This window comes from Athene noctua, chromosome 16, assembly GCF_965140245.1.
Source record: "Athene noctua chromosome 16, bAthNoc1.hap1.1, whole genome shotgun sequence".
In the NCBI taxonomy this organism is placed as follows: domain Eukaryota; kingdom Metazoa; phylum Chordata; class Aves; order Strigiformes; family Strigidae; genus Athene; species Athene noctua.
In genome coordinates, this window is record NC_134052.1 from 16079939 (window position 1) to 16093406 (window position 13468).

General features: G+C 63.0%; 1 protein-coding gene across 4 annotated transcripts in view; it reads right to left on the bottom strand.

Annotated features, from left to right (window-relative positions):
* LOC141967119 (tyrosine-protein phosphatase non-receptor type substrate 1-like) overlaps positions 1 to 13468 on the bottom strand; it is a 25170-nt gene continuing 11702 nt past the window's right edge. For 3 of the 4 annotated variants that reach the window (XM_074920521.1, XM_074920519.1, XM_074920518.1), the window contains exons 2-9: positions 11020 to 11101; positions 4538 to 4888; positions 3964 to 4278; positions 3479 to 3829; positions 3115 to 3216; positions 2676 to 2697; positions 2220 to 2259; positions 1 to 1542 (exon numbers count right to left, since the gene is read on the bottom strand). In XM_074920521.1, coding sequence (XP_074776622.1) covers positions 1288 to 1542; positions 2220 to 2259; positions 2676 to 2697; positions 3115 to 3216; positions 3479 to 3829; positions 3964 to 4278; positions 4538 to 4888; positions 11020 to 11089 — 1506 coding nt within the window. In that variant the 5' untranslated portion in view covers positions 11090 to 11101 and the 3' untranslated portion in view covers positions 1 to 1287. Of the gene's footprint in view, positions 1543 to 2219; positions 2260 to 2675; positions 2698 to 3114; positions 3217 to 3478; positions 3830 to 3963; positions 4279 to 4537; positions 4889 to 11019; positions 11102 to 11363; positions 11440 to 13468 lie in introns of those variants that run through there. The other variant, XM_074920520.1, reaches the window with a different exon arrangement.

Here is a 13468-nt window from a genome sequence, read left to right on the forward strand (position 1 = left end):
CACGCTTATGTGCAGGAGCAGCACAGGACTTTTCACTTTTATTATAAAAATATCTTGCAAGCAAAAAGAAAAAAAGAAAAAAAGTCTGTACAAGCAGCCGCATCGTTCTCAAAACATCACCAGACACCCCCCCCCAGCAGCCGTCGGGGACGTGCCCGCTGCTGCAAGGCCACCCGGGTGCTGCGGGAGCCAACGCAGGGCGCTGGCCCGGGGAGGGGGCACATGGAAGACACTTGTCCCCACGGGTGGGCTGGGGGGAGCCTGCCTGGCCCCCCAGGGCAGAGCTGGGGGGGTGGTTGTATAAGTCTCTTTTAACTTCTGCGGGGTTTAAGGGTCTTTACTGAGGCCTCTTAAATTTTGCACATCTTATTCTAGTGTTAAGTACACAGCAGTACACCCACGTACAACACGAAACATTGGGTTTTAGCTCTAAAAATTAACAGTTAACATGTCAAACAGTCAAAACATGTTACACGGTACCTGCGGGGAGCTCCCGGGGAGGGCCAGGCTGGCGCGGGCACCCGCAGCCCGGCCGCCGTGGAGCCGCACGCTTTGTACAAGCCTGGGGCAGCGCTGGTGGGTCCCGGTGCAGGGCAAGGCTGTGCAGAGGAAGATGAGGAGGAGGAGGAGGATGCCAGGGAGCCCTACCTGGAGCCTCCCTGGGCGGCAGGACAGGGCGGGGGGAAAGCCTGCAGCAGGGGGGCTCAGCTCGCCGGCCTTGGTGCGAGAGCGGGGTCCCGCGGAAGGGACACTTGGGAAGAGAGAGGCGGACGCTCGGGTCCTTCCTTTAAAGCCAGAGTTTGTTTTCCAGGCGCCGGCAGCAGAGAGCCCCAAAAGGCAGCGTGGGGACCCCGGCTGGTCCCTGCGGGGTCAAGGGGGGGCTGTGGGAAGCCGTGCAAGCCTGGTCAGGTAGTGGCATCCCTGTGGGAGCCGGTGTGGGGGCACCGTCCCCTCAGCCCGGCCGGAGCTTCCCGAGGAGCTGCTGCTCCGCTGGCGTCACCCGCTTGTGGCCCCCGTGGCTGCAGAGGGGGGGAATCCCAAAAAGGATGGAGCTGGCAGCCCTGAGACCAAGCCACCTCCCCTCCAAAAAAAAAAAAAAAAATCAGGCCTCTGCAGATGGGAGCTGACCCCCACAGTATTGCAGGCTCTGTTCCAGCCCCAAACGCGGGCACCGCGGCACATCGTCACACCGCTCTGTGCTTCCGAGAAAATCCTCCTGGGGAGGAGCAGGGTGGTTCCCCGTGACGCGGGGTGGCGGGGGTGTCCCGGCAGCCGCTCCAGCCCTGCTCACTTCCTCGGGATCTGGACGCTGGCGTACTCGGAGCCGGCCTCCTCGGGGTGCGGGGCCGGTCGCCTGGGCGCTTTGCTGAGGTGAACCATGTCCAGGTCGGCGTAGGTGAGGTTGTCGTCGCCGGTGGGAGTCTGGTTGCTCTGGATACAGGCGTACTCCGACTGTTGGCTCACCTCCACCATCCGGCGGATGGTCTTCCTCTCTCTGTCGAAGTTCAGGTCGGCGTAGGTCAGGTTGTTGGGGTCGGATTCCTGCGCGAGACACCACGAGTTCCTCCTCTGGGAGGATGAGCGAGGAGCCCCCCCCGTGCCCACCCAAAGCCCCACCGCTGAAGTCAATCCCGCTGGGACAGCTCGGGCTCTGCTTGCGATCCCACAGCGACACTCTACCGCGTCCTGTGTCTTCAAATCACCAGCCACCGCTGCAGAGCCACCACCACAATCCAAGAGCCACCACCACATCTGCCCCAACCCTGCCCTTCCCAAGTCCTGGTAGGGATTGGCAGGGGCCAACCTGCCCAGCGATGCCCATGGGGAGCTGGCAGAGGCTGGGTAGGACAGACAGATTGCTGCTGATCACGACTTTGCTCGTAACTGCGTCACCAAATGCAAAATAACTCCACAAATAGCCTGGCTGGCTATCGCACAGCTGGTTCTCCAGGCAGCACAAACCCAGACTTTCCTGGGAGGAGGAGGAGGAGGAGGAGGAGGAGGAGGAGGAGGAGGAGGAGAGGGTGAAGGCAGCAAAGATGCTGGGAAGTGGTTACCCCATCCCCGGGGCAGCTTCTCTTCCCTCTCCAGCCACAGTGTGGAGACACTGAGATGTTTCATGGGGGAGCCACCACCCTCCACTGGAGACATCGAGATGTCTCCTGGAGGAACCACCACCCTCCGCTCCTGCCTCCCGCCCGCGGGGCTGAGTGACGCACCTGGGTAGTGGCCTCGCTGCTCTTCTCCGGCTCATGTAACCTGAAAGGGGGAACAAAAGAAATCACAGAGTGCACTGTTGCCTCTTCCCCAGCCATGGAGCAGCCGGGGATGTTCAGATGCAACACAAGGTCCTCGCAGCAGCACCCAGCAGGACGAGTCCGCAGCGGTGAGCGCCCGCTCCCGCACTGGCCCAGCCCCATCTCTGCAGGCTGGAGACCCGGCTCCCACCCGCTTGTTCAGCCTCACCAAAAGCCAAACGTTTGGGTGCGGGATCACCGCGGGGGGCAGAGGCACAGGCGGGGAGATGGGCAGAGCCTGCGCTCCTGCCTTCCCTTTGACAAGATTCTGGGGATCCGGTGCTGTCCTGATCCCAGGGGAACCCCATTTGCGGGCTGGAGGTGCCCAGCCCAGGGTGCCCACGGGGGACTCGGTGTCTAGGGGAGATCCACACTTACCTAGCAGATGGTGAGCTTTTACCTGCCGGAAGAGAAAGTTTAGGGAATAAATAGTTCAGGAAACAGGGTAACCCCTCCCCGCTTCCCCGGGCACGTGAGCCCACCCGCAGAGGCTGCTGCCAGCCCAGATACACAGCTTTTCCCAGAGGCAAGCGCCTGCGGTTTGCTGGAGTTTCACTCCATTTACTGCAGGACTGTTCCTGGGAGAGGGCAGGAGGTGCAGGGGGGTGTCAGACATTTGAGGTACAAGGAACAAGAAGCGGGTTTGACTCTGCTCCTTGACAGGCACCGACACACAGCAGCAACCAGGCAGAGCTTTCCCTGCAGCCTGCAAACCGCCCGCCCAGCTCCGCTCCGACCTCTCCTTCGGGCACCCTCGAGAGAGGGGGAAAAGGGGGTCGGGAGCAGCTGCTTCCCTGCCTGCACTTGGTTTCCTTACCCTTGCTCTGCTTTGTCCGGATGAGGTAAAGAATCGCGGCCACCAGCAGCGCCAGCACCGTGCAGACCACCCCCACCACGATGTAGATGACCAGCAAATTGCCTGAAAGGTGAATGAAAAAGGTCACCACGGGCCTAAAAACGCTGGTCCCGACCGGGTCCCCGCAGCCTGACAGCTGGGGTTGGCCTGGTGGCGCACGAATCAGCGAGGGCAGCTCGGTACCTGCCCGCGTCACTCCCCCAGCCCCCCCAGCACGGAGAGTTTGTGTCCTCGAACCAGATTCTGGTGGGACTTTGAGCTTTCTCAAGGGTTGGCATCTTACAGCCTCCCCGGCGGGGGCCGCATCCCAGTGGCTCTCACGCACCGTTCTCCATCTGGGCCCAGTCTCTCAGCCCGTCCCTGGCCAGGGCAGCGATCCACAGGGTGACCGTCCTGTCGAGGGGCTGCTGGGCGTCGTGCACCACGCGGCAGGTGAACACGGAGCCGTTCCTCTCCTCCGTCGCTTGGACCTCCACCAGGCTCCTCAGCTCAAACAAGCCCCGGGGGTTCTCCCTCAGCTGGGAGACGTTCTCCACCTTTATCTCCATCCCGTTCTCCAGCCAGGTGACGGCCACCTCTCCCGGGTAAAACCCCTCCACGTGGCAGGTGAAGTTCAAGGTCTTGTTCACCCCAACGGGGCTCGGCAGGTCAGGGACCACGCGGACACGGGGGGAAACTGGGGAGAGAAGCAGCTCCTGGTGCCTGACATCCCCCAGCTCCGGTACCCGCAGGGCGTCCCGTCCCCACCCCAGGACCCCCAGCCCCGTGGGAGCAGGACGCCCCGAGCGCGGGTCCCCCCGCGGCCCTCACCTCGCAGGGCCCTGCTGAGCTGGTAGTCCCCCCTCAGCGGGGCCGGCAGCGTGGAGTGCTGCACCTCGCAAACGAGCCGCGCGCGGACGTCGTCCTCCTGCAGCGTCATCGTCACGTTGCTGGACATGTTGTAGGAGGATTTCGTCCGCCCAGGGGTGATCTGGGGCTGCTGAGCTGAGATCATGGTGTTGTCCTTGAACCATTTCACACTGATGTCTTTGGGGAAGAACCCTCCGGCCGTGCAGGTAAAAGACACCGATTGCCCCGGCCCCGCTCTGTGGTTGGGCCCGGACACGACCGGGGGGGTGGGTAAGGCTGCGGGGAGAAGCGTGGGGCCCTCAGACCGGGCTCTGCCACCCCTGCCCAGCCCCAGGGCTGCAGGGAGCGGGGTCTGCCACGGGGGCACGGATGTGTCCAGGGATGATGGCCCGCGGGACCCCCTCCTGGGACAGGCCCCTGAGCCCCTTCCCCATCCCCGCTCGCCCCAAGCAGAGCCCACCGGGCTGGGCTGTGCCAGGGGCTGCACCCGGCAGGGCTGGTGCTCACCAGGAGCAGCTCAGGGAGCCCCACTCACCGTGCACGGACACCTCCGTGCCTTTTCCACGCCGAATCACCTCCTCACCATGCAGCGACTTGCTGAACTTGACACAGTAATAGGTGCCGGCATCCTCGGGGCGAACATCGCCGATGCGGATGCTGAAATCTGTGTCAGACGCACTCACGACCCTCGTCACGCGGGGGAAGGAGCCCGTCTGCTCATAAACAGTCTCGTTCCTGCTGCCCCAGACCTTCAGCCACTTCACGGGGCCGAGGGGACCGTCTGCAGACACGGTGCAGGTCAGGTTGAGCGTGTCCCCTGCTGTCACCAACACCTTGTCCTGGGGCTGACGCAACTCAAAGCCCTGATCCGTCTGGGCACCCACACCTGGGGACAAAAAAACCAAAACAACCCAGACCAAGTCATGTGGCACCGCACACCCGGGGAGGTTTCCCCATCTGAGCCCACAGCTCCGGTCAGCGGGGACACGGGCGATGGGGCTGTGCCAGCGCCGGGGACCCTGCGGTTCCAGCAGCGGGCACAGCCCTCCTCCACTCGCGGGTCTGAGCTGCAGCTTTGCCAGAAAACCCCACGTCGTGCCCCCTCCACCCAAACCACAAAGCAAATCCCAGCTGCCCACACCTGCCGGCACACCGCGCTGCCTCCCCCCAGGGCCGCTTGGCTTTGCCAGCCAGGAGGAACCAAGGGCACCAAACCCGAGGCGCTCCACAAAAGCAAGCTCCCCTCGCAGACGCGATGTCACGTTCTCTGCACTCGCTCTGTCCCGTTTCTACAGGGAATCTGAGCCCCGACTCGCTCCAGCGGCACACGGCCATTAGCTGGTGGCAGGCAGACGCCATTCCTGCTCCTCGCCGACAGAGGAGAGCCGTCCCCTGCCAGGCAGCTCAGCAGCCACGCTCCCGAACCGGCCAACTGTGCAAACCGAAAAACCACCGCCCCAGTAACCCCCCCCGCCCCATCTACGCACCCACGGGTGCCCACGCACCTTCCCACATCCACGGTCAGGCAGGGGGAGGCTCCCGAGGTCTGCAGGAAAACCGCAGGGGTTCCGCTCCCCCTGGGGATAACAAAATCCCCGGGAACCGGCCAGCTCAGCCCCACGGGAATCAGCAACTCCCCAAAAACCAGCTTGTGGGGCAGAGCGAGCCACCCCGTCGCCTACGCGGCTCCTCGAGGGGTTCATTTTGGCCACGCTCGCCGTGCTGATATAGTCACTGCGACCGAATTAAATGAGATTTCAATACAGGTCACTGCTTAGAGGAATATTTTTAAGCAATGCGGGAGAATTGCCGAAATCCGCTCACTGATAACAGGGGCTGGGTGCTGCTGACCACGGCGGGCCCAGAGCTGGCGAGCGACACGCAGAACTGGGGTGGTGGTCACGCAAAACTGGGGTGGTGGTCACGCAGAGACCATCACATTTGAGCGGGGAGCTACAGCAGCCCAGCCGGCTCTTCAGCCTTGTTGGCTGGCGGGGGGGCTGCAGCTGCACCCCGGCATCTCCCACACCAGAAAAACCCAGAGCAGCGACTCCTGCCCTTGTACCCCCAGACGGGACAAAATCCTCGGCTGGATGCTCCCAGGAGGCTCCACCACAGGACGGGCTGCTCCGATCCCTCCCCCCTGGCCACGGCTGGCTCCCACGGAGGCCAGAAAGGATTTTGGGCAACTGTTAATCCCTTCTGGCTACCAGCAGTGTTTGATGTACCCCAGACGTTCTCACTCTCCGCACAATTACCCGATCTCGATGGAGATCTCACCAGGAGCAGTTTCTCAGCTCCCCGAGTTAAAGGCTTTTTGCCCAGGGCGTCACTCCGCTGCATCCCCCGCACAGGCTGATGCTCGCAGCCAAAACCTTCAGCCCTTGGTGCTTCCTTGGAAGCCACGCCAAGGCTAACGTGGCAGCAGCACCTCACACCAGAACAAGTTTGTCCCCTAAGACAAGCACGGAAGGACGGAAACCTGGTTTGTGTCCCGTCCAAACGCGCCATTCAGGCTGAGCCTAAGTCCCGTGTCTGAGCAGCAGCGCCCTGGGCTCCTCCGAGGTGAGCCCGTGGTCCTCAGGTGACCCAAACCCGGGGGAGCAGCCCCAACACAGAGCCCCCACCCTCACAGGGGGGTTTGTGCACCCCCCGGGCAGCACATGGCCCTGACACAGGGCACACACTGCTGGCCCCGCTGCTGTGGCATCTCCTGAGCTTCTCCCTCGCCTGCTGCCCCCGGACCTTTCGCAAGAAGCGGTTGAGAAACGCACAGAGGAAGTTTGAAAGCGCACGAGCATCACCCACCTCTCACCATCCAACCCATCGCTCACTGCTCCCCTCTGCAATCCCGTGGAAAAAACGCCTTCCGTGGGGCAGTGACCTCCCCCGTGTCCCCTCGAGGGTCCCCTGCACTGGGGGGGAGCTGCCCTGCTCGGAGGGGCCAGCACTGGCCCGCCCAGCCCAGCCCGCAGCGAGCCAAGTGCTTCCTCCTCATCCTCCCTCTCTCCATCTGTCCGTCTCCCCACGAGGCACGCACCGTGCCGGCGGGGGGAGAGATGGGGGGAGCGGCTGCTTTGGGGCCCCAGAGCTGCCCCCAACGCCGGAGCACGGTCAGGGCGAGCGACACGGGAATTGCTCAACCCCACGGCACGTTTCTTGGTTGCAGCGATGGGGCCTCAGAGCAACATCTGCAAAAGCACCGGGCAGTTAAACCGGGGGGTTAACAGGGTGCAGCCGTGCCCCGCGCACGGCAGGGGCTGTAGCCCCTCGGCACAAGGCTTCTGCCTTCCTGGGGTCACAAGGATTTATCTTTGCGGGCAGCGGGGCCACCTCCGAGAGCCCGGGGCTGGCTGCCGGGCTGCGCACACCTCCCGGCGCCCAGCACGCATCGCCTCCTCGCCGGGCAGCGGCGTGCGAGCACGCTGCCTGCTCCCTGCGCCGAGGGATTTGCAGGCAGGGCACGTGCTGTTGGCCGGTGACGGGCTCCTGGAGGTGCTGCTGCAGCGGGGCCGTGGCTGTGAGGGGCTTTTCTGACGGTGCTGCTGCTCCCCGAGAGCAGCCGGGGAACAAAGGGCTTCGCGCTGCCGCCTGCCAGGAGGTTTCACGGGCAGCTCTCGGGCTCTTGGTCGCTGCAGAAAACCCTGCGTGGCTCTAGGGAACCGCTCAGATAGGACTAAAATGGGGCTTTTTGCGTATTTTTCCATGTGTTCTGCCGTGAGCCGCCCCGCTACGTTAGAGCCTGTCACACACAGCTCTGCTCGGCCCGATGCCCCCCCAGATCACCCCGTCCAGGCGTCGCAGGAATCCAGAGCAGATGATCTCCACCCCGACGGGCCACGCCAACACCACGGCGCCTTAACGAGACCCGCTCCCCCCCCCCCCCCCCCCGCGTCCCGAGGGGTCACCCGACGGCTCCAACCGCCTGCCCTGCACCCAAGGGCCCCCATGCCAGGGCTGACCCCACGCACCACGCACTCAGAAACACCTTCAGACCCCGGCAGCAGCGCGCAGGGCTGTGCCCCCACCCCCCCAATGGGAAAACACAAAGGGGAAGTTGATAGAAAACCCCAGAATATGCAAGTTAAAAAAATGCAAAGTTTCCACTGAAGCTCCTTTCCTCCCTTCCCCTTGAATGCAGCTTCTCCCTGCACCCAGCAGAAGGTTAGGGTCCTCCTTCCCCTTTCTGGGTGCTCGTCCCGGGGGGTGGGGGGGCCGGGAGGCCGGTCGAGCCCCCTCTCAGCAGGTATTTGCCAGCCCCACACGCTCACGCCGTGCTCGGGCCCAGGGTCTGGGTGCTGCAGGCACACGGGACACGCCACAATTTCTCACCACAAGCACCGGTTCGGTGCAAACCCCCTTCCCACCTGCACGTTCACCCTGCGGCCCGACGGCAGAATTCTCTTAGACTTTGATTTCAAACCACCCAGAGACGGAGCAGAATCCTTTCGCCGCCAAGATCAAGGGGAACGCAGGTGCTCTGACCCTGTAATCTGCTCTATCCTACGCTCCGGAATTAGCACAGGGGTTTTAGAGCCCTGAAAATCATCACCCGACAGTTCCCATGAAGGTGGCAGCACCCTCGCAACGCAGCCCCGGAGCACTCCCAGCCCCGAGAAGAGGCACGAGCCCAGGCGTCGTGCCTGCGCCTGGTCTGGCAGAGCCTCCCTCCTGTTATTCAATTTAAATCGAGAGCAAAATAATCCCCAGATCTCCCGCCGCGGTGCAAGTTTTCCATCTCGGTGACACATTTTTTTCCCCCTGTATTCCACCTTTTGAAGTATTTGATACCGAACAGATTGCAAGAGGCTGGGGTTTAATTCAGGAGAGGCTGCTTGGATGCTTCCTGATAAAAATAGATTATTTTTTTTTTCTTCTGGAGGAGCCGGGTAAGGAGCTCTGGGATGGCGAGGGGAGGGCTGCGTGCTCCAGAAACAACGTGCAGCTGGTCACTGGCATCCAGAGCCCCCCCGGTCGCTCCTGAAGGAATGGGCCGATGGGCAGGAGAAACCCCAAAATAATCCTGCTGGAATTTCACCTGCAGCGGGAAAACTAACAGGTGCTGCCTATAAAAAGGGCCTGGAATCTGCAGCTCAGGGGTAGCTGCCGGGAGCCGTGCACATCCCAGAGCGGCGCGGGGAGGGTTATAGTAAAGGCTGTATTTTCCATCCATGACATCAGAGGAAGCCTCGGATCACACGCAGCCACCATTTGCGAGCGTCCCTCCTACAGCATGAGCAGAAATTCAGCTCAAAAGCCCCACAACCCGATTTCCTCTTTAGAGGAGGCTCTGGGAAGCGCAGCTCCGGCAAGAGGGTTCTGCCCAGCACAGATTTTGCAACGGGGCTTCCCAGCACCTCGCTCCTCTTTGCCCTACAGAAGATCTCCTGCAGGAGCTTCCCTTTTCCCCTCTGCCTCGGCAGAAGCGCTGTCGGAGCAGCCGCCCACCGGCAGCCTGGGCCAGCTCTTCTGGAGTTTAGGCTTAGTTTGAGCTGTGGCCCAGGAGGATTCACCGCGTACGGGGAAAAATAAAATCTGCACGCTTGCACCTGAAATCAGGGACACAAACCACCTCGCAACCCAGAGCTTTCTGCCCCAGGATGGATCTTTTCCTATGGCTGGCTTGGAAAAAAATGGGGTTCTTCCTCCAAGGCCATGTTTAATCAAACTCAAGAGCTTTGCTTGAGCAATTCTTTCGCGGCAGGAAATCGCAGCGGTTCACTGAGAAGCTGCGCTTGCCGCCAAAGCCTTCTTGGCTTTCAGCAACCGGGAGTTTTCAGCTTGGGGCCAACACTTCTCAGTTGTGATCAGGCAACTGAAAGCAAGGAGTGTTGTGCTGAAAGCATTTGCTTTCTGCTCAAGTTTGAGCTCAACTCTCCGCCCAAGGAAAGCTCCGATGGCGAGGACTCCCAATGGGCCCAACGAGAGCGGTTGCCCCCCGACACGGGACGATGTTTCACCCATGTGGGAGCCCGGGCTGGGCTATTTGGAGCAGGATCCAGCTGGGAGGCGTGAAATTTGGACAGACCAGGCAAAAAACTCAGCAGCAAGATGCTCCTGAAGGTGCATTGCTGTCGCCCCAGGAGGTTTGCACAAAAGCGCCCCGTCTCTCCCCGGAGGTGCAGGCAAGAGAGATTCCTTAGCAAATCTCACCCGAGACAAACGGCACCGAAACGGAACATCCTAGAAAGGAAATATCCTTGAAAGCAGCAGCCACCACAGGGCTTCGTTCCTGGTGGGGCGAGAAACTTCCCACTGCCAGCGAGGGAAGGGAACCGGCCGGGGAGCGGCGCACGCTCTGATCATCCCTTTGCGTGCTGCATCCCCCGGCTTCTCGGAGGGACCGGAGGAGCCACAAGCCCCGGGGAGGTTTTGGGGGGGCCGGGAGCAGGAGCCCAAGTGACTCAGGGCCGGGCTGGGGGGCGGAAGGTGCCTGGGAGGATGGTGCAAACCCACCGCTCCGCTGCTCAACAGTTGGCAGAGCTGATAGAGCTGCACAGCGGCAGGGGAAGGGCAGGGGGGGAGCAAGAAAAACAAGTTCCTGGCAGAGAAGGCAGGCAGAGGCCCCCCCGTTGCCTGCTCTGCCATCTTTCCCCATCTCCTGGCGGCCTCCGAGCGGGAATTTGGGCTGTTTGCAGAGATTTGCCTCTCACATAGCTGGCAAGGGGGTGGTAGCGAATGGGTGGAAACAACATGCCTCTTCACGTCCCTGCCCGATTTCCTCGTCTTGCTGGGAAGGGGAATGTCTGCCTTGAAGTTTGATTTTTGGAGGAGCCAGGATTCCCCCCCCCATCCCCCGGCCTTTGCCGCGTTCTAGGTCATCTCGCCGAAAGGTCAAAGCCAACGCGCGCGGCGAGACGGCACCACGGCACGTACGGGGGGTGTGCGGCGGAGGGGCGGCAGGGAGGAGAGGATGGAAGGGAAAGAAGGGGGAAACATGAAGAAAAAAAACCAAACAAACAAAAAAAAACAAAGCGGAAAAGAGCGGGGTGGAGGCGCGGGGGGAGCGTGGCTTACCTGGGCAGCCGCGCAGGGAGAGCAGCACCAGGCAGGTCAGCAGCCCGGGGCCGCGGGGAAGCGGCTCCATCCTCGGTTGTTTCTGGGAAGCAGAGATTAGAGTGGCTTCAGAGCGCGGCTCCGGCTTTGCGCTTTGCTGCTTTAATTATTTTTTTTTTTGGGTTGTTTTTGTTAAAAAAAAAAAAAAAAGAAAAAAAGAAGCAGAATTGCAGCTGGAGAAGGAAATCGCTTTTCTCAGCCCCAAAATGAGGAAGGAGGGCCGGGCTCCCGCCTCCCCCGGGCTGCGGGGAGGAGGACGGGGCGGGGGGGGGAACACACACACACACACACACACACACACACACCCCCAGCGCACACGCGGGGCCGCCGCCGCCCGTGGGCGCTGACCCGGCCGCGCCCCGGGCTCCGCCGCCGCCGCCGCCACCGGGCGCTGACGGGGCCCCGGGCGGGCGCATGCCCCGGTGCGGAGCGGAGCGGAGCCGCGCCTGCCTCCCCGCCTCCTCCCCGCCGCCGTTGCCGTGGTACCGGGGCGGGATGGGGCCGGCCCCGGCTCGGAGACCCCCCCCCCCCCCCCCTCTGGTTTAAGGCCGCTTTGCTGGCGAGGGGGGTGTTGGGGGGGTGCAGCCAGCACCCCCCACCCCGCTCTGGAGCAAAGTTGCTTTTGCAAGGTCACCCCGGTGTCACCCTGCTTTAAGGGGGGGCTGGGGGACACCCCCCACCCCCCCCGCGCCGGTTCCGGGGTGCCCAGGACAGGGTGAAGCAGCAGCTGGGGCAGAGGAAGGAGAAGGTTTGGTAGCCACAGCGCTCGCCCGAGGCTGGGAGAGGGGTGGCTGGGGTCCATCCCCCCACAGGCTCACAACACGTAGCCCAGCACCCCTGCACTGGAATTGGGGTGCTGGGGAGGGAGGGGCACACAGCCTTGGGGGTCCTGAACACGCAGGACACGTTGAGCCCCCCGAGGGACCTCGCAGGGCCAGCGGCACAGTAGCCACAGTGCTTGCCCCGGGCTGCGGGGAGGGTGGCTGGGGTTCCCCCCACACACCCCAGCACTGGAATTGGGGTGCTGGCGGGGTGGGGGCACACAGGGCACATTGTGCCACCCGAGGGACCCGCGGGGCCAGCGGCAGAGGCACGAGCAGCATTTTGGAGGGGCCACGTGGCCGGGCCAGTTCAGCCCCCGAGGACCAGGGCAAGGAGGGGACCCTGGCGCAGCACAGACGGAGGGAGAGGAGGTACTGGCACCCCTCTCGACAAGGGGTGCTGGAGACACCCCCTGGGAGCACGGGGACACCCCTGCAGTGTCCCCTCAGCAGGACCAGCTGCGCAGGAGCCCACGGCAGGGAGAGGCGAGAGCCTGAGGATGAGGCAGCTGCGAGGGGCTGAAGGAGGGTGCCTGGACATGAGCACCCATGGGACAGGTGTCCCTGCCCCCCCCGGACACAAAGTCCTTCCCGGGGGAGGCACAAGGACACGTCCTCCACAGCCGCTGCCTGCTGCAGCTTCTCCCCCCACCCGTGGGCACCTCAGCAAGGCCAGGGCAGGGTCTGACTTGTTCCCCCCGTGCCCCACACGGGCACAGTCACCTGCAGCCAGGGGAGATGCCGGCAGCCCCCAAACCACCCTGCTCCCCCCCTCTGCCCCCCCAGGGACGGGGCAGCCGCTCTGCAGAGCGGGGCTCCCGGCACACCCAGCACCCCCGGCAGCACGGATCCCACCCAACCGCTCCCCGCGGCCGGGCCAGGCCCCAAGGCCGGCACCGGGCGCTGTGCGGTGCCGGGGGACCGGCTGCCGGCTCCCTCCTCCCTCCCCAGGCAGCCGCTGGGGCTGGCAGCTTTATTTAGAGCTTCGCACAAACAAACAGCGAAGATATCTGAAGTGACTTGGCACCATCAATCTGCGCACGGCGTCAGCCTGCGCGCGTTCCCGTCCCCGCCAGCCTCCCCCTCGGCCCCAGCCTCACCCATGTGTTGCATCCAGGCTTAATTTAGCTCAATTTGCTGCTGGGAACCGGGGACCAACCTCCCCAGGCATCTGCACCGCACCTCCCTCCGGGAGCTCCCCCCAGGCCGCTGCTGGAACCTGTGCTCAAGTTCTACTTTAAAATAATTCGTGGCCAGCCCTGCTCCCGGGGAGCCCAGTGCAGCAGTTGTTTTTATTTCCCCTTCGCACAGCTGGCGAGGGTGAGAGTAAGCCGCAGGGACCTCCAAGGAGCCATCAGGTTTGGCCTTTGGCCTTTTGCACATGCTGCACGGCGTGGAAATAAATAATCGCTTCGCACCGGGGATGGGATGTGGGATTAGGAGGGTTTGGCATCCCACCCAGCGCTGGGTCGGGGAGCCGGCACCCTCCGGGGCGAGCAGGTGCCCAGCGAGAGGGAAGGTTCTGGGGATGCGCTGCCGCCATTCACAGCCGCTTTCCTGGTTATTTTTAAATGAAAGCACAGTTCCTG